Source organism: Drosophila persimilis, unplaced genomic scaffold, assembly GCF_003286085.1.
Source record: "Drosophila persimilis strain 14011-0111.01,24,50 unplaced genomic scaffold, DperRS2 tig00000002-arrow-pilon, whole genome shotgun sequence".
In the NCBI taxonomy this organism is placed as follows: domain Eukaryota; kingdom Metazoa; phylum Arthropoda; class Insecta; order Diptera; family Drosophilidae; genus Drosophila; species Drosophila persimilis.
Window position 1 is genome coordinate 1,831,000 of NW_020825289.1, and position 14,533 is coordinate 1,845,532.

Sequence of the window (14,533 nt, forward strand, 5' to 3'; positions counted from 1 at the left end):
CCACTTAAATGTGGCTCACAGGAATAGTAGAGGAGACAATCCCAGGAGCGGACGGGGCCCACTGCAGAATTCACATTCGCCATGCCTCTGAATTCAGCTATCCCCATCAGTACATATCGTGTTGTGTGTACGCTCGGCGAGGGTATCTGCACTTACTCCTGGGCTCGTCTCTTCTAGTATCGCTCGTTTCTGAGAAAAACAGGGGCAGGAAAAGAAGACGTGCTCCGCGTCTTTATCTATCGGCATGCTTGAAGCGGTATAGGTCGTGCTCGAAGCAGCCATGCCCCGTTAGCAGTTGGCCGAGATAGTGATCGATCTGGCTTCTCCTCCGCTTTAGCCATGGTCTCAGCTGGGGAATGAGTCTTCTGGTCCATCTTCTCGGCTTGGTCCCATCGCCGTTGCCAGCGGGCTATGCTGCCCTCGCGGCGCTCACTGCCAACCGTCATGCCGCTCTGCCGCTCGTACGAAGGAGGTCAAGCGGGACCATACCTGCCACCACTATTGCGGCGTCCTCTGACACCGTCCGGGATCAGCATGCAACCCTAAGGGCACAGCGTCTGTATGCACCTCTGCTATCTCTGCTATATGACGGCAACCTTATTGCTGTTGCCCACACAACTGACTCATAGATGATGCACTGACCCACTGCGACGATGAGCTGTCTGCTGCGCTGTCTTGGTGCTCCAGTATTGGCCATCATCCTGGTGATGGCCGCTGTTTCTGTGGCTGTTTTCGCGCTTGCATACTCAAGATGCGCTTTGAACGTGAGTCGGTGGTCAAGCACTACCCCTTGGTATCTTAGGGAGGGCTTGGTCATGATGGCAGTGCTGCCAACCATCACACACGCCTGCTCGACCAACTTCCCGCCACTTATGCGCACAGCCTCCGACTTCTTCTCCGCCAGGGACAGTCCATTCGTTGCTAACAAGGATATTATGCTTCCAACTGCTACGCTACGCTGCATCTATCCTCTGACTGTTTTTTGTGTTTTGCCACCGTGACCAGTCCGATGTCGTCAGCAAAGCCCACCAGCGTGCAGCCTTCCGGTAGGTTCAGGCGCAGAATTTCATCGTACATCGGTCCTAGGACCGAACCCTGTGGGACGCCACCGTTGTTCTTGTGCTACTTCACTCCATCTGCCGTGTCGTAGAGCAGGACACGGTCCGTGAAGTAACTTCGCAACGTCTGGATCAGGTACTGCGATTTGCCCCTACTCCTCAGGGCATAGAGAATGCTCCTCCAGCTGGCCGAGTTGAAGGCGTTCCGCACGACTAGCGTATATGCTAAGCAGTACTCCTTCGTGCCTCCTGCTCATCGCGTTTCTGCAATGGCTTCTCTGGCCAGGCTCGTGACCTTCTGTATGGCGTTTGTGGTGCTTCTCTGCTTCCTGAACCCAAATTGGAGCGTCGAGAGGCCATGTCGCTGTGTCAGCTCAGCCTCGAGTCGGTTGCATACCAGCCTCTCGAAAATCTTTCGAGGTTCTTGCTAGGTTCTTGCCTGGTTTGGGTACCAGGACAAGCCTCCGGCATTTCCATGTTATTTTTATTCACGTTCCGCTCCTGGATGCACTGGTTATACATCCGTGTGAATCGCTGGTGTATCGCTGGTATGCGCGTCGAGCTGCGCAGCACTCCCTCCTTGCTTAGGCGATGTGCTTGTTCCACCATGGCGGTGTCTGCTTCCTCCTGTCTTTCTTCGCAGAATAGCTGTACCACATGCCGCAATGACGATCATGATGATGGCTCTCGCGCTAGCTTCAGCATCCCCGACGGCATCCAGCGTTGCTTCCTTGTAGCCAGTCAGTTGCGCTCGTTGCCCCCTTGTTGCATTCCTGATGGCGGCTGTGCACGTCATCACAGCACGGTGATCGCTGTGCGTTTACGTACTCAAGACTTGCCACTGTGCGTGGCGCGCGATCTCCGGGCTTGCAAAAGTGAGGTCTATGATGGACTCCCGGCCTGCTTTGCTTTACGTCGGGGTTCTTCCTATGATCAGAAGACAGACATTCAGGCTTGTAAACTCGTCCAGTATCGCTGTCCCTCAGGGCGTGTTCCTGGCACTGCCCTAGATCATGGTCCAGGCACTGAAGTCCCCCGCTATTATGACCGGGGATCTGTGTTGGTGTCGTTGGCTATGTCCCTAATAACCGCCTTATATTCGCGCTGCGTGAAGAGTCGTGGTGTATATGAAGCTTTTTGCTGCCATTACCATTGATCATTGTAGTTGTAGTTGGTTGTTTTAACCCCATCCACATGTTCGAGAAGGGCTTTGTGAGAACTCTTTCCAACCCGATTGGACCACCACCATCCTCCGCCGTTGTAGTTGGTTTCTCCCGTTCAGCCCAAGCCAAGCCAATGCCCGTGTGATCATTGCCTTGAGTCTGACAAGGATCTTTACCAATGCCTTCCATTGTTCCATTGTAAACTAACGAGCACTAAAGCAAACAAAACTGTACAAGTATCCGGGTCATTCCTTCGATCAAAGAATGGTTTAAAATAACGAGCGAGTTTGATTTTAGTGGTTTATATTTATTAAAGTCGAGATTTGAGATAAAGTCAGTCTGGTGGTGTGTCACCGATTAAAAATTGACTTTGAAATTTTTGTAGGGTCTACATATAATATTGGATGTGTATGAATTCCATTCATACATACATACATGTAGTTTTAGAGTAAACCTGATTTTCACATAGCTCCTCTCTCTCACTGCATACACATACATACATATGTGTATTTCTTGCACACCTATTTCATATACATACATATGTTTCTATATACATTTGTGAATGTTAGTAAAGTTGTGGATTTTATCATAAACTTGCTTAGTTGATTTCGAATTTTCGTTGCGGACAGTCGTTAAATCATACATACACACATATATATCGGAGCGAATAGGAAAATATTGACATAATTATGCATTAGAAAATATAATTGAATGTATGTACATAAATGCACATATGTATGTATGTATACTTTGTGATTCCTTTTGCAAAACAATGCAATGCTCGTACCGATTTAAGTATTAGTCATAAACATTGACAGGTTAAAACTTCTTACATTTGTCTTTTTAAACTGGAGATTTTTAACATACAGATGTGATTGTTAACGTGTATGCATACATGCTATGTTCACATTTATTTCTTTGCAACATAATAAAATTAAATAATGTGAAATTGTAATATCAACTTATATACATACATACATAAATATACAAATACGAAATAACGTTTATGTACATTGTACATCTTTTTATGGATATGTGTTAAGCTGTGTATGCATTTAAACAAAACATGTTTTGAATTCGTATCAAATCTTAATAGTTGTCTCCTTGATTAACTATGTATGTATGTATCTTTTCCAATATCTTCAATCTTATGAAAAATTGTAATCTTTGAGTGTAGTAATGTTTGGCGAGTTGGCGCACCTCTTACACTTTTTGAATACTAGATGACTTTTGGATACTGTTTGTGATAATAGGACAAATTCTACATTTTAGATATCTTTCAGATGCATCTATCTATCTATCTATTATTTTGTTGCTTGGTCAACAAAATGAAATAAAATCAGTAGAACAACAATAGGTAATTTGTGCTATGTATGTATGTATCTAAGAAAATATACATTCATATGCAATATACGTGCATACAATGTTGAACTTGTTTTTAAAATTTGCAAACAAAAAACAAATGACCGAGCAGCAAAACTATTCAATACTAAATTAAATATGAGTTTACTCAATCTCAGTACCAAGAAGGTTACTTTGAAAAGATTAACAAGTTAATATTAATTATAATTTTATTTATTAGTATACTTGTGACACCTTTAATAGGTTGTATAAATAGTAAAATTATTAAAATATAGAGTAATAATATATTTATATGAAATTGTAAATTGTATCTAAACCAATTTAAAACTTTACTTTAATCACTCTAGTGAATTCGGCATACCTTTCATTTTTGAGCGAAAGTACTATTATTAAGAACATAATGAACAGTAACACTTCGCTGGATAATACATCTGATCAGGACTATTCTGAATTTCTCAACGAGTATTTACTGCAAGCCAATTCCCCTAGCAACGAACCTGAAGTGAATTACGAGGGTGTGTATGTTTTGAATATAAGATATTTACATATTACTTCGAATTCCATCGTCTTTTTTCATAGATGGTGAAATGGAGGCAGAATGGCTGGTTTCTGCCGGATACCCCGAATTGACGAAGCCATTTGAACAAGTAAGTTTACTATACCTGTTGAGCTACTGAGCTTCTCCAGCAGAATAGCGCACTCAAAGCGGGTGCTGAAGTTGACATGGCCAGATCAGCAGGGCTTTCTGAAATTGAGACTAGATAATTCGAGTTTCCTGCTCTCCACCCGATTGGCTCTAAATTGATATGAACAAGGGTCCTGCACGAGGTCCAGGGCGATGTTCAGATGTAGGTCCAACTAAGAGAGGACTGTTTAGCTCGTTCGGAAGAGCTCTGTAGGGGCTCCATGATGTTTGAAGGCAAGTTGTAATGTTTAGATGAAATCGATCGATGCTACTTTCCAACGTTGAATAGGATTCCTCGTCCTCTGCTCCATCAAGCACAATCGGCAAAATTGACACGAATATCTTATTTGTACACAGCTATGATTTGCCAAGTGTGATTCACAGGAGTTCCCAATCTCGTCGTAGTCGAACTGCTTGAGCTCGTTTTTCACGGTTTTAAAAGTGCCGTGCAGCTCATCGATTTGCTTGAGCCTTACAACGAGCATGAAGTGGTCAAATAGAGCAGAGCTCTCCAATATAACTTCAAACTGTTTCATTATTGCCAATTGTGCCAGTGCTTACCACTTCAGGAAAGGCACCCTGCTTCCAGTTTCGGTCACTGCTCCGTTGTTTCTCGCATCCATATCGGTAACGCTTTCGACACGTTTCCAGCTTGAGATGACCGAAAAGAGGAAGACTTGCAGTAAACACAGCAAAAACCGTAAGCAGTTGCTCTTGCACAAAGAACAAAAATTTGTTAACGATCAAAATTTTATGTTTTTTATGATACAATCAGTTTATATTTTAACACGTCGGGGTCACCAAATGTTGAGCTACTGAGCTTCATCAGCAGCGTAGTTTGCGATATATTTAATGATAAGTCGATAGTTTCTTGGTGTTATATGGTATATTTTGGTGTGCGGATGCGATAGCGAGATTAAGCGACGAGTAAGTTTATCAATTCAAGACGGGGTCGGATTGAAGGTTGGTTCAAGACTTTGTCAGATTAAAGAAGTGAGTGCTAGATCAAGACTAAAATCAAAGGCAGGCGGCCGAAAGAGCGAAAGATTGAGGGAGATATAGAAAGGGCAAAAGAAACAAAGAAAGACGCGAGAGATATGCATCCATATATATATATATGTTACAGTGTGGCACAGTGGGCAGTGCAAAGAATAAACAATAACAGGGATTTACTTTACTTCTGCACCACTGGCTATAATCTATGGATTATTTTCAAGCCATTTCAAGCTATAATATTAAAGGGATATATAAAATCGAGTGGTTTCTTGCGAGTAAGGTTGGTTAAGAAGACATGGACTCCAATATATATATATATATAATATAATATATATATAATATATATATATATATATATATATATATATATATATTACACCATTAATATAGGCCAGACAAAAGAAACATAATGTAGTTTAGTGGTATAAGAGTCAGAAAATTCCGTATACCATCTTTTGATAAAACCAATGCCTCCTTTGGCTTTATTTGAAATAGTAAATAATATATGCAAATACAATGCCCAAATCATTAAATTTGTACAGGCGTTCCAAGGGAATGTTATTAATTGGGATGTCAAAAAGGTAAGGCTTGCTGTTATGGAAGATCATAACATAATCAGCCAGGCTCCGTTTTTTACGTTCACAAAAGTTTACCGATTTACTTTTGAATACACATATTTAAATTGCAAAAGGAAAAAAATAGATGACTTATTGATGCATTAACATAAACTTCACACCTATATCAGGGTAAATTAGCTTTTGCTTTCTTTATAAATCACTTTATTTTAACCCAACCTCAAATTTGGCTCGGAAAAAATTGGCCAGGGCAACAACAACAACACCTTAAAACGAAACGTTTTGGCTGAAAACGTAATCCGCAAAAGTATGTGAGAAACGGAACCTGCCTGAATATTTGGAAATTTGAATAGAAAGAACGTTAATTTAACACCAAATACTGAGAGCGTCGAGATCCGATTAAAGAAATAACGAGGACACGGAATCACTATAAGAAAAACATAGCTTGACATCGTCAGCATACATTAGGTCTCGGACTGAGCTAAAACTTGGGGAAGATCATTGATAAACAGCTTAAATGAAAAGGAACCAAGATGGCTACCATGTAACTATTGTAGCCCAGAGTATTAAAAGAGAACACTTCGATTTTGAATACTTAGCAGTACCCATGCTATGGTAAATGCCATTTATCTGACCCAACGATAAATCGGACAGAAAATCGACGAAATTCTGCTGCACGGATGGGAACATCAGGTTAGAGTCATCAGGAGGATACCAAGAGACTTACTATATCGATTTAAGTTTAATAATAATAAATAATAAAGACAATTTCTTAAGCTATCAGTGGACAAAACCGTTTAAATTTGGTTTTAATGAGCATTTTGCAAATATAATTGGATTTGTTTTATATTATCAATGACAGAAGTAGCACAGAGCTTTTTTTAATTCAGAAAAAAAAATTGTATATTTATGTGTTTTTATACCCGATACTCAAAATGAGAATAGCGGTATATTGGATTTGTGGTAAAAGTAACGTACAGAAGGTAACGTTTCCGACCCCATAAAGTATATATATTCTTAATCAGCATCAATAGCCGAGTCGATTGAGCCATGTCTGTTTGTCCGTCCGTCCCTATCAGCGCCTAGTGCTCAAAGACTATAGAGCTAGAGCAACGAAATTTTTTATTCAGAGTTCCGTGATATGTCACTGTTACAAGTATATTTCAACACTTCGCCCCGCACACTTCCGCCCCCACAAAGGACTAAAATCTGTGTCATCCACAATTTTAAAGATACGAGAAAACCAAAAACGCAGAGTCGTAGAGAATGACATCTTCTAAACTGCAGAATCTGAAAAAGATCGTATTATTATTACACGTTAGACACTTTTTCTGTCTCTCCCGCACGCACACATTGTCGGTTAATGTACCCATACTGACTATGTATCGGGTATAAATATAGAGTTGCGGTCGCCGCTCGCAGCTTTTAATGGTGGTTTTTTCTATAAAATATTATTTTTTTACAAATTTGTTTATTAAACTCTTAAGTAAAATTAAAACGTTGAAAAAGCCTTCGGCTTTGGGAATATCTCAGTTCGGCTCTGGGAGCTCGAATGTTCTGCTCTGTGAGGACCAGACGCTCTCGTCGACTCTCCTTGGACTTAAGTCATGAGGCAGTCCTGCATACGTATTTTTACACCTTTTAGGTATGCATTCAGCGTTTCCTTATTCTGTCGGTAGCAAAAGAAAATTTTATTTTTTTTTTACCTTACCTACTACAGGTCTTTTTAAAGACCTGTTTCCACTAAATGACAAATATTCTATATGTACGTCCCTTACATCTCTCTCTTTTTTTTCTTACCAACGAAGTACTCGTATCTTCATAATTGTGGATTTCACTGATGTTCGCGTCTTGATGAAGGGTGGGGCGTTTGCAAAATTTGAAACAAAATTGACTCGGTGACTTTGGGATAATATGGCACACAGAAGCACATAAAATCTAGCCACTCAAGCTCCTTAGTTTATTAAAGATGTGTTATTAGACAAATAAGTGCTATTGATGCAGATCAAGAATACTAAATATAAGATTATGGCACAATATTAAGTGCCCCCATGCCTCTTTAAAATTTAATTTAAGTCAAGTTTAAACCACATAAATGTAAAAAAATAATAAATTATATGTTCTAAGTCTCTCTTTAATAACACTGTTCAACACGACATTGACACTCAAACAAACTTTTTTTTTTATAGATTTGTGACTTTTAAAATAGATTAAAATGTTTTTTTTCAACGATTAGTTTATCCATATCCACCTTATTCGTTTATTTATAGATTTTTACAAACCATACTTTAAACGACGCCCAATTAATGCACCTATACAATAAGTACACAAGGGATCCATTTATTTCGACTTTTCCCGAGTTTTCAAAGTCAAAATTTTGGGCGGGGTTTTTATCTCCCCCTCCCGGCTACCGCCTTAATACAACTACACTACTAACAAAAACCGTAATAATAACAGATTGTAAAATTTTTGTAAACAAACTACTTAAACAACAATTTTTAAACTATTTTAAAGCCTTAAATCTATATAAAAAAAACGTCGGTTTGATTCACAGCGTAGAAAAAAGTTAAATTTTGTTAAATAGTGTAATATATTTATCTTTTATTTACACAAAGGGACTGGAGCTACGCACTACGGAACTTGAGCATGTACTCGCTACACTTTCAAAACCACATGCTGACGTCATTAAACAACGCGTTCGGGCTTTGAATCAAACTGTACGCGGACGCACAAAAAATCGATCTAAACGAAAGCCTGATATTCGTGATGTATTTCGCGATTTTGATGTAAATATAATTTAAAAGTTTGTCAAAATTAGTTTATGTAACTTTGTACAATTTTAAAATATGAAAAGGAGTCTAGTACGGGCACACGCTCTAGAAGTGCAACTCCAGACTCACTGGATTCCATACAAGGCGAGGAGGTTTGGGGAAACGCATCTATGTAAGTTAAATAATGGAATCTTCTTACATTCAGTTCTGTTGACATTTTTTTTAGCCCAAGCTTTGTAAGTGTTTTTGAAAACAACGGTGGCAACGAAATTGTTCAACCATATGTGGCAAAACACTTAAAGCAGAAGTTGAGACGAACACCAAGTGCGCCGCTTAAAAGTTCTACATCTACTGATATATTCCGTGGATCACACGTACGCTGTGACATACCTATGCATTCGGCGGACGGCGTTGAGTTACTTGGTTATTCGCGGATTGGCACTATTCACTTACCAAGAAATCGATCCGGTTCGGATCCATCTTGCTCGGTTGGGTAAGTTGTTGTAAAAGAATTCAATTGGTATCACTTATTCCTTAAACTTATTAGGCGCTCTCGAGGACATCTACTTCGGGACTCACAAAGTGAAAACACATCTTCCGGAGATTCTAGCGACGAGTGCACCTTGATAACGAATACCTCCTCAAAGAAAATTATTGACCAGGTGCATGTGAAATCTCTCAGTGTTCAAAATTCTCCGCTTTCGCGGGAAGGTCTAAGCTTCGAAAGTATTTGTCGCGATACCTCTAGTCCAGATGGGGAAGAATCATTAGATAGTTATGATGTTGATTTAAAATGTTGCTCAGATATCGATTCGATAAGTGAGACCGATCTTAAACGCCTTCAACCTATTTTTTGGTTAGAGTTGGCCACAATATTCGATCGCAACCAGGTGTCCTTAGATAAACGAAAGCCATTTAAACGTCGTCGTAAAGAGGAGGGTAGTCTATTTGGAGTATCCTTGAACGCTCTTATACGTCGTGATCAGCAAGTCACCGGCAAGGATTCGACATTAGTTCCACTGTTTTTAGAAAATTTGCTCGACGAACTTATAAGGCGGGGCGCCAGGGAAGAGGGTATACTACGAATAGCTGGGCACAAAAATAAGGTGATTCCGGAAATTCTATATACGTTATATAAGTAATATTTACACATACCATCTATTACAGACTGAAATACTTTACAACGAATTGGAATCAAGCTTTTATCAAAAGCCAGGAAAACTTTCCCAACTTCTTGTTACTGCTACAGTTCATGAACTCAGCGCTCTTCTTAAACGTTGGCTGCGAGAGCTTCCTCAGCCGTTGCTTACCAATGAGTTGATTCAGCTATTTTATCAATGTCACAAACTTCCGTCGATGGATCAAAAGAGAGCCTTATCGATTGTTTGCCAGCTCCTACCACACGAAAACCGCAACACCCTGCGTTCGCTCCTACGCTTTTTAAATTATATAACTGAACTTAAAGATATAAACAAAATGAATCTACATAACGTGTCCACGATTATTGCTCCATCTTTCTTTCCGCCACGATTTATACATCCGACAAATAAAAATAGTATTGAAGAGCAAGTGAAAATGGCAGCACAGTGTAGTCGATTGACTAACGTTTTAATATTGCGTGCGGAGAAACTGTTTCAGGTAGCAAATACCCTAATTATGGAATCCAAGTGCAAGAAGGCGCGATTGGTACGATTTTTTCGTTAGTTTTAAATGTTGAACTAATTTAATTATTTACTCGCAGGGAAAAAAAGGAATATCTCGGCGAGTAAAACCGGTTGTCATTAAAACATTCAATGAAACCAAACCCGTTACTTATGGAGAACCACATTAAAGACGATTGCGGTAACAACACAGTTGATTAACAAGTTCTTGGCGAAAGGTCTCGCACTCCAAATCATCTAGATCGTTTTGTTGTCTAAGATAGAAATATCTGATTTTAATGGGTGCGTTGAATGCATTTAATTCGATGTATGTATTTAAGTTTTTTATTTAAATAAGTTGCACAAAAATGTTATTAAGCTTTAAATACAATTAAAAACGGTTAACAACATTATAAAGGAGACTATCCTGATTTCTCACAAAAAAAGTTTTATATGACAGTCACTTGTACCCTAAAAGTCAGAACTGCAATAAAAAATGTAAATTGTTATGTTTCTGTGACATTTTATTTATATAATTAATTTTCCGAGAGCGACCAATCTGTGTTTCTGCTAGGTATTTCTTTCGGTTTATTTTTTTTTTATATCGCATTGGAAAAGTGTATTGTACGAATTCCTGATACTCTAAGGACAAAGAAGGAAACAACAAACACACAAAGACGTAATATGAAATGACAACAATTACGAATACAGATACACCTCGTACAACAGCGACACAGATACAGAATCTGTCCGACCGCAACTCTACTATTATACCCGATACTTAGTCAGTATGGCTCTCCCCCGGCAGACGACGCGAACACTGAGCGCCAAAAAGTGTGTGCGAGAGAGACATTAGCCTGAACGTGTCTTCGCGCGCTGCGCAGCCACTGCAAATTGATTTGTTCCTTTTGGCTATAAAAATGATCCGATCTGATCCAGATTCGGCAAACTGGCAGATATGGTAATTTTCTATGATTGTGCGTTTTTAATTTTCTCGAATTTTCAATTCGGATGCCGCAGGGCGAAATGTCGAAATACACATGTAACAATGAGATCTAACAGAAGTGTGGATACCACATTTTGTTTCTCTAGCCTTAATAGGCTCTGAGATCTGTGGATGTCACACATTTTCGTCCTTTGCGGGGGCGAAATTTTAAAGTATACCTTTGCAGGTTCGATATCACAGGATCGTGGATACCAAAATTGGTTACTCTAGCTCTTATAGTCTCTGAGATCTAGGCGCTCACTTTTTGTAATAGGCAAAGCCGACCATGAAACGTGTGTTAGAAAGAGACAGAGCGAAAGAACGAAATTGTTTTCATCTTTCTAGCTATAATAATTATACGATCTGTTTCAGCCTCTGCAGTCCAGAAGATATAGTCATTCTCTACGATTTTGCGTTTTCGGTTTTCTCGTATCTTTGTGGATTGTGGCTGACACAGACTTTCGTCCTTTGTGGGGGCGGAAGTGGGCGGGGCGAAGTTTTGAAATACACTTGTAACAGTGACATATCACAGAAGTATGGATATAAAATTTGTTGCTCTTACTCTTATAGTCTATGAGCACTAGGGGCTGATAGGGACGGACAGACAGACAGGGCTCAATCGACTCGGCTTTTGATGCTGATCAAGAATATATGGGGTCGGAAAAGCTTCCTTCCGGGCTTCCCCGGCTCCCCTGTCATGGGGGGCTGGGACCTGAATCTTCATCTCAACCTATCCCGCATTCCCAGAGAGATTACTATGCATTCTTATTAGATCCGGTCTCACTTCGACAGGAGCCGTACACTGGAGTTTTCGGTTTTTTCATATCATCCAAATCGTTGTTGCCACAGATTTTTGTCCTATGTGGGAGTGTGTCTCGAGAGAAAGAATACAAAAACAAAATATGAATCGTCTGCGTGCCGAAACCGTAGGGCAGCGTGGTCGCTGATGTCTTTGGCGCGGCACAGTGGGGACTCAGCCGAATTAGTAAAAGAATTGTATGAGTGCTTTAGATAAATTCTAATAGCGAATTTTCCAATCGAATTTTCCCACTGTGCAGCTCCAAAGACATCGGCGATCCGCGACCACCGCTTCGACGGTGCTGAGGCTCGAGAGTCCAGAATTGCCGAACAGACGAAACCGATGGGCAGCAGGGTCGCGGTAGAGACGAAGTACAGGCGAAAAGGGAATTGAAACCCCGCGCGCTCCCTCGTGCCTTTTGGGTTCTAATGTTAGGACCCGCCATAGAACAGCTTTTTGGTCGCTCATGCAACATCTTGGTATTTTATAGTCTTTGGTTTGAGACAAGCAGACCCAAAGTCAAGTCGGGGAATTCATTTAAATCTTGTGACATAAAGATATTTAAGTTTGTAAAATAAAAGTCTTTTTTAAAAACTTAAAATCGAGTTGCGGATAACTGGCGCAGTCGGTAGGATTTCGTTTAAAATTAGCACCTATATTTCGGTAATGGTCAGCTTGTGTAATTTCTAATTACTGTGATCACGTAATCCCGGAATCGTTAATAAAATTGTGAAATCCGCCAAAGAACCTATGTGTTACGAGCACATACGATTTGCAAAACTAAAATTAAGTGAACTGAAGTAAGCGGAGATAGTGATCCACCAAGAACAGTGAAACACTAAATACAAAATCAAAAAACTTACAAGTGAACCAAAATAAAGATCAAAACTACTGAAAACAAAACAAAACCCAATCAACACCAGCAACATGGCGTTACCACCACTATCATTGAGCGAAATCCACTTGAACCAGGCACTGCTGTCGATCCGACAAATACCTGCCTATGACGGTTCATCTGGACAGCTAAGCTCATTTATCAAACGAATCGAATATGTATGCGGATTATATCCAACTGAAGATCTTCGCCAACAAAGGATTCTATTTGGAGCGACCGAGATCCAACTGTCAGGAGAGGCACAACGCATATCGCAAATGATACAATACAACACGTGGCTCGAACTGAAGACGGCGCTGATCAACGAGTTCAAAAATCAGACACCATATGAAGAACTCTTACGACAACTATACACCACCAGATTCAACGGCAGTCTTCGTAAGTTTATAGAAGAATTAGAGATAAAAGCATTATTAATAAACAATAAGCTAAACTTAGAAAACATACCAGAAAATAATGTCATTTATAAAAACGCTTTGAACAACACAATTAAAGATGCCATTACTCGAAAACTTCCTGACAGAATGTTCATGACCTTAGCAAGAAAAGATATTACCACATTGTCTAATCTTAAGAAGGCAGCACAAGAAGAAGGATTGTACGAAGCTAGTACAACAGATTCAGGTACAAATAAAGATCAATCGAAATCGTCTCAATCAAATCGAAAGAATGTTGGAAACTATTATCCAAATTATAATACTACTAACTATCACAATCAAACTCAGAGTTCATCTGGAACAGGTCAGACTAATCGAACAAATCAAAATCAAAATTCCCAAAATCCTGGATTATACAATGAGTTCAAAAATTCCTTGAATCAAGGTAGGGCTCAGAATCCATTCAATCAGCAAATATCTCAAAACCAAGCTAGTGGGAGTGGACCCAACCAACCTACTAAAAGAGGGAGGGAGAGCCAGAGTGGCCAAACGAAGATGGACGTAAATTTTCATCAAGCCGCCTCGGAAGAAACTGAGGAGGACCCTATATAAACATTACCATTAATAAAAGAATATTAAGGTGTATCGCTGACTCGGGATCATCGATCAACATCATGAAAGAAAATTATACAGATTCCGAGATAAAAGACGATAACCTTACGGTCCATACCATCAATGGACTTGTCCGTTTAACTAAGAGAATAATGAGGAATGCGAAAAAAACATGTCCGTCCGAACAAAAGTTCTACATACATAACTTTTCCGAAAATTATGATATTTTATTAGGAAGAGAATACTTGATGGCAAGTAAAGCCGGCATCGATTACAGAAATGACACTGTAACACTAGGAGCTAGGTCGTACCCAATCATTCAGAGTGGAGAAGCTATTGAAGCCGGCAAGACCGCACAGAAGTGCACTGATCCCTCTACAAAAGAAGAGAAGATCGCACCTAAGTTCCTTGACCCATCTCCAGAGGGAGATCAATACTTCGCTTCCGCTCTAGACAGTGAATTAAGGGAATGTAATCAATTAAGATTGGAACACTTAAACGACGAAGAGAGGGAAGAGTTAAAGAAGGTCTCATATGAGTTTAAGGATGTGCAGTACAGAGAAGGTGACAATTTGACTTTCACAAGTACAATCAAGCACCAGATCAAAACTCAAC

General features: G+C 39.9%; 1 protein-coding gene across 2 annotated transcripts; it reads left to right on the forward strand.

The window, feature by feature from the left end:
• Window positions 1-3,968: 3,968 nt before the first annotated feature.
• LOC6603247 (rho GTPase-activating protein conundrum) lies at window positions 3,969-10,759 on the forward strand. 2 transcript variants are annotated; one of them, XM_026986195.1, is made up of 9 exons: window positions 3,969-4,098; window positions 4,163-4,230; window positions 8,110-8,283; window positions 8,455-8,625; window positions 8,694-8,782; window positions 8,837-9,103; window positions 9,158-9,716; window positions 9,778-10,296; window positions 10,352-10,759. In XM_026986195.1, the coding sequence occupies exons 1-9, from the start codon at window positions 3,984-3,986 to the stop codon at window positions 10,439-10,441; spliced, it is 2,052 nt and encodes a 683-aa protein (XP_026841996.1). In that variant the 5' UTR covers window positions 3,969-3,983; the 3' UTR covers window positions 10,442-10,759. The 2 variants fall into 2 exon arrangements, with proteins under 2 accessions (XP_026841996.1, XP_002028225.2); XM_002028189.2 differs by lacking the exon at window positions 8,110-8,283.
• Window positions 10,760-14,533: the final 3,774 nt, after the last annotated feature.

Coding starts and splice junctions, on each gene's coding strand:
- LOC6603247 (XM_026986195.1), top strand. CDS start 3,984: ATGAACAGTAACACTTCGCTGGATAATACATCTGATCAGGACTATTCT. Junction 4,099..4,162: donor ACCTGAAGTGAATTACGAGG/GTGTGTATGTTT, acceptor CTTTTTTCATAG/ATGGTGAAATGGAGGCAGAA. Junction 9,717..9,777: donor TAGCTGGGCACAAAAATAAG/GTGATTCCGGAA, acceptor CATCTATTACAG/ACTGAAATACTTTACAACGA.